We start from the raw sequence: 16,757 nt of genomic DNA on the forward strand, positions 1-16,757 counted from the left end.
GCATAAGAGACGGGGTACGATGGAAGTGGAGAAAAACAGTCGGATTCCTGCTGTATTTTGAAGACAGGACCAACAGGACTTGCTGACGGATCGGATGGGGGGGTGTGAGAGACGAGAGGGGTCAAAGATCACTCTTAAGACTTTCATCCTGAGTAACAGGAAGGAGGGAGCCGCCATCAATGGAAATGGTGAAAGCCAGGGTAGAACAGGTTTGAGGGAGGAGATCAGGAGTTTGTTTTTGAAAACTTTATACTTAGAGGTCTGTTAGACACCCAAGAGAAAAAGCATATTTACTGCCTATTAACAATTACTGTATCTCCAATGTTTAGCAGAGGAGCTAGCCCTCCAAATACAGTGGTTGAATGAAAGACAAGAAAAGTTATTCAAATACTAAGTGAAATAAGTGTCAGATGATCCCATTTTATTTTATTTATACCTGTGTGTATACACACACACACACACACATATTTGCGTAAGAAAAGGCACAGATAGATACCAAAATGTTAACAATAGTTATGTGGGATACGACCAAGTAATTTTAACCTAATCTCTTTCTCTGTCTGAGAATCTGTACAAAATCTCTATAAAATAGTTTATGTAAAAGGGAGACATGCTCTGAAAGGTGAGAAGATTGTGATTCTAGCCCATCGTTAGATTCTAGGTTTTTTCAACCATTGCAGAGTTGATGAACCCTTGAATTGTTTACAGGTGGTGTTCTTTATGAATAGGAGCACTGTGGACAGATGATTCTTTTCTTTTGAAGTATTTCTTCATGATATACTCCCAAAATTAGAAACAACAGACTGAAAGATAGAAAGATTTGTGGCCCTTCTTAAACACTGCTAGATGGCTATGCAGAAAAACTGAACCAATTTAGCATTCCAGCAGTGATAGAATGCTAGACAGTCTATCAGGAAAGATATCCCCTCCTACTAAGTCGGGATTTCATTTTCACACCAAAAGATTACTTAGCAGCATTTCTTCACCTGCCATGAGGGCATAAAAAGTCTTCATGGAGGTCTTCCGTACTTTTCAGGCGTAGGAATCGGCGTGGTCCACGCTGGCTACGAGAGACGCCTGGCCCATCACCTGGGAGCACACAGCACACCAGCTATCCTAGGAATCATAAATGGGAAAATCTCCTTCTTCCATAATGCAGTTGTCCGTGAGAACCTGCGACAGTTTGTAGAGAGTCTTCTTCCAGGGAACTTGGTGGAGAAAGTAAGTACCTGGCTGAGAAGTAGTTTAAGAGGCTCCTGGGACTGCTGGCTGCCCCGAACTCTACCTGTGGTCATCCTCAGACCTGAGTTTCATTTGGGGCAGGGCAAGACACATATTAATTAATCAATTACTCGAACTAAATCATCTAAATGAAGTCTGCCAGAGACTGAAAATTGAAACAGATGAAGTAGAGAGACTGAAAGAATCATCCTTGTCAAAACCGCTGGGAGGACTTACACTGTCATAGGAATCTGAGCCTAGAATGAGAGTACCTCTTCTTTTCTCAACAAAAAATTAGATCACAACATGGGACGCAGGAGGTCTTTCCAACTCATGCATGTGTTCGTTTAAAGATACTTTTCTTATGAGAGTATTCAAATTAAGTTATATTTGGTTATATATTTAACGATCATATCTATTGAAGACACCAGATTCCATGAAATGAGATATTATTTTTGGAACTTTCAAAGCATATAGCGATGCAACAGTGTGAATAAACTTCACAAACAAAAGATTGAGCTAGAAACCAGGCACAGAAATTCCCACAAACTATAAACTATGATTTTTATATTTAAGAAGCACTTTTCCCTCAGTATCTGAGGTTAGAGATCACAGGAACTAGAAGAAGGTTCTTATGTTGCTTTAAATGTAAATGATTCATTCTTTTAATAATACCAAGGAGAGTGAACATACAGATACTTCCATCCTATTTCTACACAGCCTGTCCCACCAGGATCATCACCCACAGAAGAAATATTTGTTGGAGTTAACTTGAAATTGTCAGAGAGCATTGTAGCCTCCTAAAGTGATGATGGGTTGTCCTGACAGGTCCGCAAACCTTTTTAAAATGCCTGTTGTATGTCAGACATTATGATAAGTGCTGAAGACGCTTTCCAAGGAGCTCGCAGTCTAGTAGGTGATTGTTTCCATCCTATGTGTAGAGTGCCCATCCTAGATATTTGAGAAAGGCTTCCTGGCAGAAATGACCCCTGTACTGAGTTTGCCAGGTGAGGAGAGAGAAGAAGGGAATGAGTTCCAGGCATACAGAGGTAGCCTGCTTTGTATGAAGTAGTCATTAGTGAGTGGGAGAAGACAGGATTAAAGGGGTTAATGGGAATCTCACTGTGAGGGTCTCCTTTAAGGAACTTGGACTTGGCCTGCAGGTGATGGAGCCATTGAAAGGGGCTGAGCAGTGGGGTGAAACGATGAGATCGCGGTTTTATATAGATCATTCTGGAAGCAAAGTGGAAAGATAAACTTTTTTGAACTACTATGAACATTTTCTCGATAGAAATTTAATTTATTCAAGTTTTTAATTTGTTTTCTTGGGATTATTTTAAGGCATAAGCAGGGAAACACAAAAGTAGCAATTCAGATGGCAGTGAATGAACTTATGTAATGTATAGGTGGGGTGGGCCCACTTATTTTTATTTAAGCCATTTTAAAAGAGCAGTTGTTGCATTATCTTCTGCTAGATTAACAAGTGCAGTCTATAATGGAGCAAGAGCCAACTTTGAAAGCTCATTTTTTTTTATAGTATGGTCAGTAATTGTTTCAGAAAAGATTATGATTTCAGTCTCTAAGGGTTGGATCACATGAAAATATGAAATCAATATCTCTGTTCTTTTAATTAATTTTAGTCACATAAAGGCAAAAAATTAGTTGTCTGCATTTTTTATTTTTTACAAAACAATCTTTTGCACATATTTGATTTTGTTTAATTATCTCCTGACTGGATTATAATGCAGTTGTTAAGAATTAAATGTTGAAACTAACATCCTTTATTCAATTTAAGGTTACAAGTAAAAATTATGTCAGATTCCTCTCTGGCTGGCAGCAAGAGAATAAACCGCATGTCCTTCTGTTTGACCAAACGCCCGTTGTACCACTGCTCTACAAGGTACTTTAGGTGCTGGGGTAATGTTTTCTCTTATTTTGGTGATTTTCTTTTTGTGAGTAATAGCTCATCCCAAGAAAAATGCTTGAAGACCAGAAATTTGCTTTAACCACCATACATTGAGGACCTACTGATGCTATTACTGTGCTAGTACTTTCCACACACATAATAGCATTTAATCTTCAGAAGAACCCAGTGATACAGATTATTATCCCTACTTTTACTGAAGCTTAGAGTGGTTGTATAACCTGCCCAAGGTCTCCCATGTTGAATATCGATTCCCTTGTAGCCTGTCTGATTCCAAACCTGCCCTCTGAATATATGCTATACTTCTATCTAGCACACCTCTGGTTATCACTGTGACATGAGATGGGAGAGGAAAGTGCTAAACCGTTGGCGTGGTCACTGCCATCTTACATAATTAGGGTACAGTTAACTCCTCAAACCTCCCACCCAGTACAGATCTCAGTAAGATGAATATCTTGCTCTGTCTGAAAAAAAGAATTAGTTGTTGTTTAGCTTTGTTGGTACAGTTTTTGTTCATGGAGCACCGTAGCGTTCCTACAAGGGAATGAGGGTGTAGCAGCCTGAGTGGGGCTGTATAAGCTAGTGTTCATCTCCACCCACTGATGAGAACAAGTCACACTTAATTTAGATGCTGTGCTATCACTTTCATTTCTTCCTCTCTGTTATGCCCTAACAGTTGACTGCTTTCGCATATAAAGATTATTTGTCATTTGGATATGTGTACGTCGGTTTGAGAGGGGTGGAAGAGATGACAAGGCAATACAACGTCAACGTCTATACCCCCACCATCCTGATCTTTAAGGAACACATACACAAGCCTGCAGATGTTATCCAGGTATGTGAGTGTCACCTTGTTTCAAGATGGCCCTCCCATTTTATCTCAAGGTGTCATATAAATAAACAGCAAAATCGAGCACACAGGAGAGGAGAAGAAACTAGTTTTAATCTCTTCCTTTAGGGACTTCCCTGGCGGTCCAGTGGTTAAGACTCCGCACTTCCACTGCAGGGGTGCAGATTTGATCCCTGGTCAGGAACGAAGATCCCACATGCCTCGCAGCGCAGCCAAAAGATTAATTAATTAATTCATTAATTAACTAAATAACATCACTGGAAAAAAAGAAAAAAACCCGTAAACTAAGTTAAAGAACATACACTGAATATTTATCTGATCTTAAGATAGGGAAGGGCTGAAAACATTGGGGAAAATCTTGTTGGAAAATCTTAATAACTTGATTATAAGTTTTAAATTTTTATATAAACGCTTAAGAATTTTTGATTAAACACTAAGGGAAGTAATTACAACCAACATAAAAGGGATCATTATCTTTAATTTCTAATGAGCTTCTTCTAATCAAGGAGATCAACCCAAAACTTCTTGAGAATGACCACTTAATGAGTACAGAAGAGTTTTAGGGTGATGAAAATGTTTTGGAACTAGATAGAGACGAGGGCTGCGCAGCACTGAATGTACTAAATGCCACTGAATTGTACACTAAAATGGTTACTTTCATGTTATGTGAATTTTACCTCCATTTTTAAAAAAATTTTTAAAACTTCCCCCCAAAACGAAATGAACAAAATCCTGAGATGAGATTCAAGTGAGTAATAAACACCTTTAAAAAAATAAATCTCACTAATAATCAGAGAAAAGCAAAATAAACATTTTCTTCTCTCATCAAATTGTTAAAGATTTTTGAAGGAAAAATCCTCAGTAGAGTTGAGACTACAGAGAAACAGGGACTTGTCTCTCTTGCCTTGCTGGAAGAAGCCTCAAAAGTTTTCCGAAAAGTGATTGGGTGATAAAACATCAACTGCCTAGCAGAAGAGCACTCCTGAGTACCTGCCAAAGAAGTGTGTGTGCCAAACACTGCCTTCTGTGCTGAGGGCGCGGCCCTGGACAAGATTGACAGAATTCCCCGTCCTGTGTTCTAGTGGGGACGACAGACAATCAGCATAACATACTCTGTCGTGGTATTTATATAGTGATACGTGCCAAGGAGAAAAATAAAACAGGGAAGAGGGTATTATGGGAGAGGGCTCACATTTTTAAGGTGGAGCAGCCAGGAAGGGCCTCATTAAGGTGACACGAGGAAGGACCTGAGGGAGGTGAGATTACCTTTTAGGGCTCTATCCTAAAGGAATAGGAACTCGGGCAAAGAAGTACATACAGAGATGTTAAGTATCATTCATAATACCAAAAATGAGGGGGAAATATAAACATCCAACGGCAGGATAATTATGGGTACATCCCAGAGACTATTATATAGCCATTTAAAATGGCAACTCGAGAATACTTAATGATGGGTATAATTTTCCTAACATGATGTTACAGAGAAAGCAGGATGCAGAATTGTATATGCAGTTTATTCACTGACCTCAGTTTTGTAAAGTGAGGGCGTGTGTGCATGTGTACACACAGGAAAAAACTAGAAATAAATACATCAAAACATTAATGGTTATCTTTTGATGGCGGAATTAGATATTATTTCAATATTTAGGTTTTCAAAAATCCCTATAATGGACATGTATTTTTTAATATTTTTAATGTTATTTTTTTTTTAAATCGTCAAGAACCCTTTGATACTTTCTCTTATAGGAGGCTAGAACGAGAAGAAGGAGAAGTTCTCTAAAATCCTGTATTTCATTCATTCAGTACCTTCACTGCCTGCCTGCTGAACACCAAATACAGAACAGCTCCGACATCCAGTTTAGTCTTCGTCCTCCTTTGACTCACAGTCAGGAGAGGAAAAAGACCGTCCACTGTAGCAGTTGTCTCACTAAGATGGAGGGTTCCTCCGGGTGCCCTGTGGACGTAGAAGGGGTCCCGAGACTATGGGACTAGGGTAGGGGTGTTGTGTGTGACAGAACCAGATGGGGAAAGTGGATAGTAAGGAAGGGAGAGCAGGTTTAAGAAGGTAATGAGTGCAGTTGTGGACATAAGAATTAGAACTGCCTTCAGGAAACCCAAGGGGAGATGCCCATCAGGCAGGGCTCTAGATCCAAGGAAAGGCGGAGGGGCTGGAATAGAGATTTGTGAATCGTCAGTGACTGGTTAGAGGGTGAAATCTTTAGTGTGGGGAGATCTCGCAGGCATCGTATGTAAAGTAAGAAGAGAAGGCAGCCAAGGACAAAACTCTGGACAATCACCAGCAAATAAAAAGAGGGGAGGGCTTCCCTGGTGGCGCAGTGGTTGAGAGTCCGCCTGCCGATGCAGGGGACATGGGTTCGTGCCCCGGTCCGGGAGGTTCCCACATGCCGCGGGGCAGCTGGGCCCGTGAGCCATGGCCGCTGAGCCTGCGCGTCCGGAGCCTGTGCTCCGCAGCGGGAGAGGCCACAACAGTGAGAGGCCTGCGTACCGCAAAAAAAAAAAAAAAAAAAAAAAGAGGGGATGCCTGATGGCGACTAAGAAGGAGCCAAGAGAGGGCCTGGAAGCAAACAAATGCCAGTTGTGGAAGAGAGGAAAGAAGGTCATCTCAATCCAAGGTTAATCTGTAAGATTTCCTAAATTGCTTTCTAGTGATAGCTTGTACTCTTGGGAATTGTTATTTTATTCCCCGGGGAAAATCGTTAATCAGATACATTAACAAAATTGCTGGTACAATGGATGCTTTACCAGTTTGCTCTTTATGAATGTAAAACTGCATGCTTAACATAAACCGAGTCCTCCCAGTGGCAAGGGGCTTAGCAAACACTAGTAGCACTAGTGGTTTCTCTTAGCTCTACTTGATTTGTTTTCATCTGCTGTACAGTGGCTATGGCCACATGATAATGGGTTTATTCATTCTTCTGTTGATGGACATTTCGGGGCTTTAGGACCAGTGATGCCGTGGACATCACATGTATCCCGGTGTACCCAATCACAAGTTTCTACAGGATGGCAGTTTTAAAAATGTGGTTCACAGACCCCTGGGGGCGGCGGGGGGGGGGGGTGGTCCAAAAGACCCTTTAAGAGAGTCTGTGAGATCAAAGCTGTCTTCACAGGAACCACTAAGACATAATTTGTCTTTTCTCTGTGTTGACACTTGCCCCGATGGTGCAAAAGCAATGGTGGGTAAACTTTCCAGTGCATAACCACCAAGTGCACACACCAAGACCCGGGCACCAGGCTGCCGGTGGCCGTGTGTTCTTCACGCCTAAGCACTCACCGTAACAACACAGAGGATCGACTCCCATTTCACCGAATAGCCTTGATGAAGCAGTAAGAAGTATGAATTTTATTAATAGGTAAATTGACACTCAAGTCCACGTCTTTCTGGTATCTTCAGTGTTCTCTGTGACAAAATAGGAAGTGTGCAGAAAGCTCTGCTGCAGGCCAAGATGAGAGGGTGTCCTGTGGACAGATGTCTGTGTGGCTGCCTAACTCAGGAGCTTTGAACTAGCCACTTTTGTCAGCGTCTGGGAGATCAGTGAACCAATATTTTTCGAATGACCATGCATGAATAAAAGATCCATTCTAAGTGCAAGGCGATCAGTGAATTTTACCTTCTTTATTTTTGATCAGTGAATTTTAATTTAACAGAGTACTAAAAGTTCATTGATGGGAATTCCCCCGCGGTCCAGTGGTTAGGACTCTGCGCTTCCACCGCAGGGGCACAGGTTCGATCCCTGGTTGGGGAACTAAGATCCCCCATGCAGTGCAGCCAAAAAAAAAAAAAAAAAAGTTCATTGAATCCACATAGCAACTAACCTTTAAGAAACTACCATTTTTCCAGTTTCGGTGTAGTGGCAAAGAAGGATATCCATAGTTATCTGAAAAGCTATTAAAATAAACCTCCCTTTTCTAACCATATATCTGTGTGAGGCTGGATTTTCAACCAAAACAATATATGACCCCCAATTGTATATAGAAGCAGATGTGAGAATCCACCTATCTCTTCTATGAAACCAGACATTAAAAAGATTTGTAAAAATGTAAAGCAGTGTTAATCTTCTCACTAAACATTTTTTGGTTTTGGAAATCATTGGGTTTTTTTTTTAATGTTTAAAAAAAGTTATTTATGTTAACATATATGGCTTTGTTTTTTTTAATGATTAAATATATATATATATCTTTAACTTTACTAGCTAATGTGTTTTCCTAAGTACATTTCCACCAATCATGTGTGAATGTTCCATTGCTCCATATCCTTGCCAACACTAGACCAATTTAATTTTTCTGATATGAATGGTGTTGATTTTTATCAAATACTTTTTACACATCCATTATGATTATCCAGAGTTTTCTTCTTTCATGTTCTGTAATGTGCTAAATCATATTAATCATTTTCTAGTGTTAAACCTAACTTGCATTCATGAGATAAATCCAACAGGATCATTATTTATATTTTGCTTTCAGTATATTGCTGTATTCAGTTTGCTAACATTTTGTTTAGGACTTTCACATTTATGTTCAGAAATGAGATTGACGTCTAACTTCTCTTTCTCAAGATACCCATGTGAGGATTTGAATCATGAAACGAGATGGGGTGTGTTCTCCCTTTTTCTCTTCTCGGGAAGACTTTGTATAAGATTAGATTGTCCTCCTTGAAAATTTGGTCAAAACCACCTATGTAAAGCTGTCTCAGCCTGAGTTTGTGTTTAAGGAGAGATTTTTGACTATTGACTCATCTTCTTTAATGGTTATAGAACTATTTAACTCTTCTCTTTTTCAGATGTTGTTTTATTTTTCTAGAAAATTTTCTGTTTCATCTAAATTTTCAAATTTAAATGTATATGTGTATGTATATATGTATATGTATATATTTTTAGTTTCTACAACATAGGGAGTGATTCCTCCTCGTCATCCTTTTTTTTTCTTAACATTTACTTTTTTGGTTGCTCCAGGTCTTAGTTGCAGCAGGCTCCTTAGTTGCAGCTCCAGAGCTCCTTAGTTGTGGCTCCCCAGCTCCTTAGTTGCAGCACTCAGGCTCCTTAGTTGTGGCATGTGAACTCTTAGTTTCGGCACGCATGTGGGATCTAGTTCCCTGACCAGGGATCGAACCCTCATTGGGAGCATGGAGTCTTATCCACTGTGCCAGCAAGCAGGTCCCTTTTTTTCTTTTTTTAATATTTATTTATTTGGCTGCGCCGGGTCTTAGTTGCGGCACTTGGGATCTTCGTTGCCACGTGCAGGATCTTCCTTGTGGCATGCAGGATCTTTAGTAGCGGCATGCAAGCTCTTAGTTGTGGCATGTGGGATCTAGTTCCCTGACCAGTGATCAAACTGGGTCCCCCTGCATTGGGAGCGCAGAGCCTTAGCCACTGGACCACCAGAGAAGTCCCTTGTCATCCTTGATAATGGTTATTTGTGCCTTCTCTCTTATTTTCATGATTGGTTTTACCAGAGGTTTGTCAATTTTATTAGCTCTTCCAAAGAACCAATTTTGTTTTGGTTAATTCTTCTTCTTATATATTTATTTTGTTTTATTGATTTCTATATTCATCTTTACTATTTCCTTTTCTCTACGGTTTGTTTTTTTTTGTTTGTTTGTTTTTGCGGTATGCGGGCCTCCCACTGCCGTGACCCCTCCCGTTGCGGAGCACAGGCTCCGGACGCGCAGCCTCAGCAGAGATGGCTCACGGGCCCAGCCGCTCCGCGGCATGTGGGATCTTCCCAGACCGGGGCACGAACCCATGTCCCCTGCACCGGCAGGCGGACTCTCAACCACTGCGCCACCAGGGAAGCCCACTACGGTTGTATTTTTGCTGTAACTTCTTGATACGGATGTCTAGTTCATTAATTTCTTTTCTGTTATATTCATTTTAACATTACTCTCCAAGTACTACTGATACTTTATCTGAGTCCCAAAGTTTTGATAAATAGTATTTTCATTAATCACTTCAAATTCAAAATATTTTCTTATATCTGATATGCTTTCTTCTTAGGTCAATAAATTATTCAGAGTTTCTTAATTTCTAAACAAAAAGGGATTTTCTGGTTTCTATCTTATATTGATTTCTTGTTTAATTGTGGTCAGAGAAGCTACTATATATATAATTTCAGTCCTTTGAAATATATGAAAGTTAGTAATAACAAAGTGGTCATATTAACAGTTTTGTTGTCCGCCTTTTATACTCAGTAACATTGTTACTTTGGAGTTTTGTGGGGGGTTTTGTTTCTTTCTTTTTGTTTTTTCGGCCACACGCAGCGAGGCATGCGGGACCTTGGTTCCCCAGGGATTGAACCCGTGCCCCCTGCAGTGGAAGCACAGAGTCTTAACCATCAGACTGCCAGGAAGTCCCAGGGAGCTTATTTTCAATTGTTCAGTTTCCTATAAATCTTGAAGTAAATTTGCCTAAAAATTCCCAATTATTGACTTTTTAAATCTGCTAGCATAAAACAGTATATAAAAGTTGTCCAGTGAAAAGAGCACTTGATTTTTCCTTTGACCTTAAATAGCTACGTCATTGCTCTCAGCCCTGCTTTTTTTTTCTTTTTTTTTTTTAGTCTGCGTTGGATCTTTGTTGCCACCTGCAGGCTTTCTGTAGTTGTGGCGAGAGGGGCCTACTCTTCGTTGCGGTGCGCGGACTTCTCATTGCAGTGGCTTCTCTTGTTGCAGAGCATGGGCTCTAAGCACGTGGGCTTCAGTAGTTGTGGCACGCAGGCTCAGTAGTTGTGGCTCATGGGCTCTAGAGTGCAGGCTCAGTAGTTGTGACGCACGGGCTTAGTTGCTCTGCGGCATGTGGGATCTTCCCGGACCAGGGCTAGAACCTGGTTCCCTGCATTGGCAGACGGATTCTTAACCACTGCGCCACCAGGGAAGTCCCAGCCCTGCATTTTTTAAAAAGATCACCACATGTTTATCTGCTCAAATGAGTCTGACGTACGTGGTTTTATTACTTTAGCCAGGATCAGGCACTTCTTTTTTTTGGTTTTTTTTTTTTTGGCCGCACTGCACGGCATGCAGGAACTCAATTCCCTGACCAGAGATCGAACCTGTGCCCCCTGCATTGGGAACACGGAGTCTTCACCACTGGACCGCCAGGGAAGTCCCTCAGCTACATGTTTACTAAGCTGTAAGTAAAGCCCATTTTCAGTGAGAAAACTTAATCAGAACCCACTGTCTCTTGGTTTTTCTCCAGGCCCGAGGTATGAAGAAACAGGTCATTGATGACTTTATCACCCAAAACAAGTATCTGTTGGCAGCCAGGCTCACCAGCCAGAAGTTGTTCCATGAACTCTGCCCTGTGAAACGGTCTCACCGACAGAGGAAGTAAGGGCTGAAGGCTTTGCCCCTGCTCATCAGTGCCGCAGAGGGGCATGTTGCATTTTACTACGAGGCAGTTAAACGTCGACCCTGAGACGATCAGAATTTATTCTTCATGTAACAGATATTGATGAACAACTATGACAGTGAGGGGTATAACAGTCCAGGGCACCTTAGGACCAAATTATTGGGTGTGCCAGAGAAGATCCCCTTAAGAGGTAACACTTTAGCTGAGCCCTGAAGGATGAGTAGATTTTGCCGGGTGTCCAGGAGAGCCTGGGTCACTGTAGAGCAGCATGGAGTAGGAGAGAGTTACTGTTCCTACCAGAGTATTCCACACAGGGTGAGCGTCTGGGGGTCTTGGAGAGGAGCCAGGTTAATGACTAAACAGTAGAGAAGTGAGAGTACTGAGGCAATGGTAAAATAATTAAATGGGAATAGTAAGGCTGAGGCATACTTACTCATACAGAGTGTCTAAAGTCTGGAAATACGGGGAAAATACTTATTATACCTCTTTCAGATTAATGAATCCGTGCCTTTAAATTTAGGGCTGTTTCATCTGTGAAAGCTGTCTGGATGTGAGTGAAATCTGTCTGGATATGAAAGGAAAACATTTTGATCACGTTTTGTGAAAATACAACTAAAATATTGTTTAAAATAGGAAAAATTCCCTGTGTTTCCAGGCTTTTCAGTTTCCTTTATAGACTAAGAGAAGAAAGACTTTAATTAAACGTAAGGCAGGTGATCCTGGGCTTTAAGGATTGTTAGTTATACCGCCTTCAGAAAGTATCCCCAGTCCACGCACTCCTCCCCTTTGTTAGCACCGCCACCCTCGCCAGGTCACTGTCACCTCTCGTCGAGGCCACCGTGTTAGCCTCCTAACCTTCTCTGCCTCCGCTCCACTCTCCCACCCTCAGTCAGTTCATGTCAGCCAGCGATCCTCCTAACACTGTGAGTTGGCTCGAGTGCCCCAGTCTCAGGGTCTTTGCACTTGCGGTGCTCTCTGCCTGGAGTGCTCAGACCCCACTTCCTCTTATGGCACCTCCTTCACACCTCTGCTCAGCCAGTCTGATGGATCGTGACTCCCAGCCCACCCTTGACTCTCTCCCCTTCACTTCTTTTTTTTTTCATGACCCTTGTCCCTACTTGTCACGATCTGTCCGTCTATCTATTTGTTATCTGCCTTCCACACTGGAATATCAGCTCCATGAGGGCAAGAGCGTTGTCTGTCTTCCCTGGCATCTGTTGAGGGCTCAGTAGTATTTGAGAGAATGAATGCATGAATGAATGATTAGATGAACTTTCCCTTGGCACCACTACAAAGGAAGCCCTTCAGAATGAGGCCCAGTGGCCCTGGCCTCAGATAGGCTCAACCAGCCCTGCCTGCGGTGGGAGAACTAGAACAGGTGCCTTCTGCAAGGCCCTTCTGCATCAAGGGTTCAGTGACCATTGCCTTCAAAGGCATCTCTAAATGTCGTGAAGTTTGGTTTGGGGAGAGCATCACCAGTCTAGAAAGAAGCAGGTCCTTAATGCCTTGGACATTTTCTCTCATTAGAGGCTCCCCCATGAAGCTTTCATTCCTAAAACATTCTCGTTCACTTTATAAATGAGCGTCTCCTCTCTTTCACCTTCACTTGCCATTCAGGTTCTAGCCGTGGCCTCAGGGATTAAAGTCTTCTCTTTTGCTGACATGCAGGTACTGTGTGGTTTTACTGACCGCTGAGGCTACCAAGCTGAGTAAACCCTTCGAGGCTTTCCTGTCCTTTGCTCTGGCAAACACACAGGACACAGTGAGGTTCGTGCACGTCTACAGCAGTCGGCAGCAGGAGTTTGCCAACACCTTACTGCCAGACAGCGACGCGTTTCAAGGAAAATCAGCGGTGAGTCGTGGATGCTGTCCTGGTCTCGAGCTCTTCACAAGCACGTGACGCTTAATTCTGTGTCCTCCTTCCTCAGGCGTTTTCAGTGTAGATTCCAGGAAGTCCAGGAATCTCTGAAGCCTGTTTGTTCTGTTTTGTTTTGCCTTATGTTTTCCGAGTGCTTGGAAGCCATTTGACTTTTTTTTTTTAATTGAAGTAGAGCTGATTTACAATGTTGTGTTAATTTCTGCTGTACAGCAGAGTGATTCAGTTATATATACATTCTTTTTTATATTCTCTTCCATTACGGTTTATCACAGGATATTGAGTATAGTTCGCTGTGCTGTCCGAAGCCTGTTTTGAAAGCACTCCTAAACTAGTCTTTAACCATGCTGATTTCACCTCCTACATTTTCAGCCTTGGACCTTCACAGAAAGCATCTTCCCTCTGGGTAAAGATTAAAGAGCATCAGCCCCTTTCACCAGTCTTTCCCCTTGGCAGGTCTAGTCTTACAGTGCCTAGTTTGTAGAATCCTCCTTAGGCTACAAGTAATAGGCTTTCCAAACGTCTCCCTTCTGTGCTTCTGCCTCTTTTACTTCATCCTAATTGATTTCACCTTCCTTTTCCCTCCTTCGTCATCGCTCTCTGCAGAAGCATGAAATTTTTCTCTTCTTCATCATCTTGGTAGTTATGGAAAAAAATCTCTCGAAAAAACAAAGGTTTCCTTCTTTATGACATTAAGTCAGAAGTTATAGAACAAAGTCTATTGAGAAGAAGGAGCTTTAACTTTAGCAAAAGCTCTGGAAAGTCACCACAAAACTAATTTCTTTTGTTAGAAAAATGTCAAATCTCTTGCAGATATTGTATCCTCATCCATACCTGTGTTTGAGCTTCACTAGACCCGTTTTTTCCATCCTCCCTGAAAAAAACCCAAGCAACAGTAACTTCGCATTCTTTTGAGAATTCTCATGGTTTTTGCTCTCTTTTTCTCCCAGGTGTCTATCTTAGAAAGGCGCAACACAGCAGGGAGAGTGGTGTATAAAACCCTGGAGGATCCCTGGACCGGGAGTGAGAGCAATAAATTCATCCTTTTGGGTTATCTTGACCAACTGCGGAAAGACCCAGCTCTTCTGTCCTCGGAAGCTGTGCTCCCCGACTTGACCGATGAACTTGCCCCTGTAAGCACATAGCCAGGAGAGCGGGCACCGGGCAGGGCTCCTGAGCCCCCAGAGCAACAGTGCCATGTTGGAGGCAGGGGTCTTCTCCCTCCGGGGCTCAGGGGTCCAGGCCTGACCATCACCCATTTTCTCCCTCAACAGATTTTTCTCCTTCGATGGCTCTATTCTGCTTCTGACTACATCTCAGACTCTTGGGACAGCATATTTCACAGCAACTGGTAGGAGTATTGCCAAGTTTGAATTTCTTTCTCTCTGTTAACTACCAGGACCGCTGTTTTTTTCTGAGAAGAGTCCACTCTTCTTTGATTTCAGTGTGGACTCCATAGGCAGGTGGAAGAGTGTTTACATATTTTCAACAACTGTTCCCCTTTTTCTTTCTTTCAGTGACTTCCCTTTTTTTATATTTGCTGATTGACCCTTTCCCACTGGTGGGGAAAGAAAGGATCACCCCTGGCTGCCCCTCCAGCTAGCAGAGCCTGGGACCATCCTCTTCATCAGAGCACCTCTGGTGTCCAGCACAGGGCCTGACACACGTGGAGTCCAGTGAATAGATGCACAAATGAATCCGTGAATTAATCGGAGAAGGGAGGGCTATACCACTCCCAGCCAATGAGACCATGAGCTCCTGAGGACAGACCATGTCCCACTCATATTCATGCTTCCTGGCCCCCAACCCAGCTCCTGAAAAACAGCAGGCCTTTGATGGGTGTTTGTGGGTGAATAAAATTTCAGAACACCTAGTGGAGATCTTGAGAAGTCAGCTTTGCCTCCCTTCTCCTCCCCTCTGGGCCACATCTGAATTATTCTGGCCAGAAAAAAATAAATCAATCAATCAAAATAAAGGAAATAATTCCACAGACCTTTTTAGTCACCTGATACTACCCTTGACATTAGAATGTTCCTCCATGTTTACAACTTAAATCGTTTGTTACCCGTCTTATTGTTTCCTTCTGCAGAATTTATTTACCAAGCCTGAGACACAAAAACTTTTTGAATAAGTGATCTGTGCATTAGAACAGTGAGGGAAAAACCTCTGCTTTCACCACCACCCAAAAAAACCTCTGCTTGTATGAGATTAGAAAGTGTCAGACTTCGCTGGCGGTCCAGTGGTTAAGACTCTGCACTCCCAATGCAGGGGCTACGGGTTCGATCCCTGATTGGGTAACTAAGATCCCACAAGCTGCACGGCACAGCCAAAAAAAAAAAGGTGTTTGTTGATGTGAAAGCTTTTTGGTTTGGGGTTGTTTAGGGTTTTTTTCCTAAGCCAGAGAGGAGAAACCTAAAACCATTCATTGGCACGTCACAGCAGCCCACATAGAGCTGACCAGAGCTTGTGAACTTCATTGTAGGCGGGAAATGATGCCCCTTCTGTCCCTGGTCTTCTCTGCCCTCTTCATCCTTTTTGGCACCGTCATCATCCAGGCTTTCAGGTAAGAGCCTCCGTGTCTGCTCAGTGCCGTGTCTGAAGGGTGAGCCCCGGACCGTACAAACCTTCTGGAAAAGTCCTTTTTCTTACTTCAGTGACTCAAATGAGGAGCGAGAGTCAAGCCCTCCAGACAAAGAGGAAGCCCACGAGAAGACCGGGAGGACAGAGCCAAGCTTCACCAAGGAGCCCAGCAGGTCGCCCTAACCAAACACCAGCACCTCGCCCTCAGCAGCAGCCCCGCGCGCCGCGGGCTCTGATGAGCAGCGTCCGAGGGTCTAGTACAGCTAAGAGCCCTGGCTGCCCCCCTTGTGAGAGATGTGGATTTAGGCAAGAGTCGCAGCTGACGAGCGCTGACTGAGACTGCCTAGGCGTTCAGACGCAGGACTAGTTATCTTCTCCTCAGTACCCCGAGTTTCTCAATCCCAGATTTAATCATGAAGGCGGGAAGCAAGCAAAGAAGCATGTCAGGGAGATGCTAGATGAGCCAGAAGCAGAGAACGGTGCGTCACCATAACTGTGTTGACGGCCTTCATCCTGTCCTAAAGCCGCTTCTGCACCAACTGCACGGCAGCACCGGCAAGGCTCTTTACGGTCCCGGGATAACCAGATGGGGGTCAGTCCCGCCCAGCCCATGCGCCAGGCTCGAGACTAGTAAATAACATATCTAGTCTGGTTAGAACATAACATTTTCTTCCACTGGTTCCTTTTGAAAGTCGTGGCATTCCCTTATCCTACAAGATCTTAATTCCTCAGTTTTTCTCCACAGCAAGATTCCTAAAAAAGGCTTTGTGGAGGTGACCGAGCTCACAGATGTAACGTACACCAGTAACTTGGTGCGCCTGAGGCCAGGCCACATGAACGTGGTCCTCATCCTGTCAAATTCCACCAAGACCAGCCTGCTGCAGAAATTCGCTTTGGAGGTCTACACGTTCACTGGGTGAGCTCCTGTGTTCACGTGAGAGA

At 42.9% G+C, this 16,757-nt stretch overlaps 1 protein-coding gene across 1 annotated transcript in view; it reads left to right on the forward strand.

Annotated features, from left to right (window-relative positions):
* Positions 1-16,757, forward strand: part of DNAJC16 (DnaJ heat shock protein family (Hsp40) member C16) — a 36,917-nt gene that overhangs the window by 16,314 nt on the left and 3,846 nt on the right. The window contains exons 5-14 of the mRNA XM_065881680.1: positions 1,037-1,221; positions 3,017-3,121; positions 3,822-3,980; positions 11,207-11,337; positions 13,028-13,211; positions 14,186-14,368; positions 14,510-14,586; positions 15,718-15,798; positions 15,890-15,988; positions 16,561-16,731. Of these exons, the coding sequence (XP_065737752.1) occupies positions 1,037-1,221; positions 3,017-3,121; positions 3,822-3,980; positions 11,207-11,337; positions 13,028-13,211; positions 14,186-14,368; positions 14,510-14,586; positions 15,718-15,798; positions 15,890-15,988; positions 16,561-16,731 (1,375 nt within the window). The remainder of the gene's footprint in view (positions 1-1,036; positions 1,222-3,016; positions 3,122-3,821; positions 3,981-11,206; positions 11,338-13,027; positions 13,212-14,185; positions 14,369-14,509; positions 14,587-15,717; positions 15,799-15,889; positions 15,989-16,560; positions 16,732-16,757) is intronic.

The sequence above is a fragment of the Phocoena phocoena genome, chromosome 1 (genome assembly GCF_963924675.1).
Source record: "Phocoena phocoena chromosome 1, mPhoPho1.1, whole genome shotgun sequence".
Lineage (NCBI taxonomy): Eukaryota > Metazoa > Chordata > Mammalia > Artiodactyla > Phocoenidae > Phocoena > Phocoena phocoena.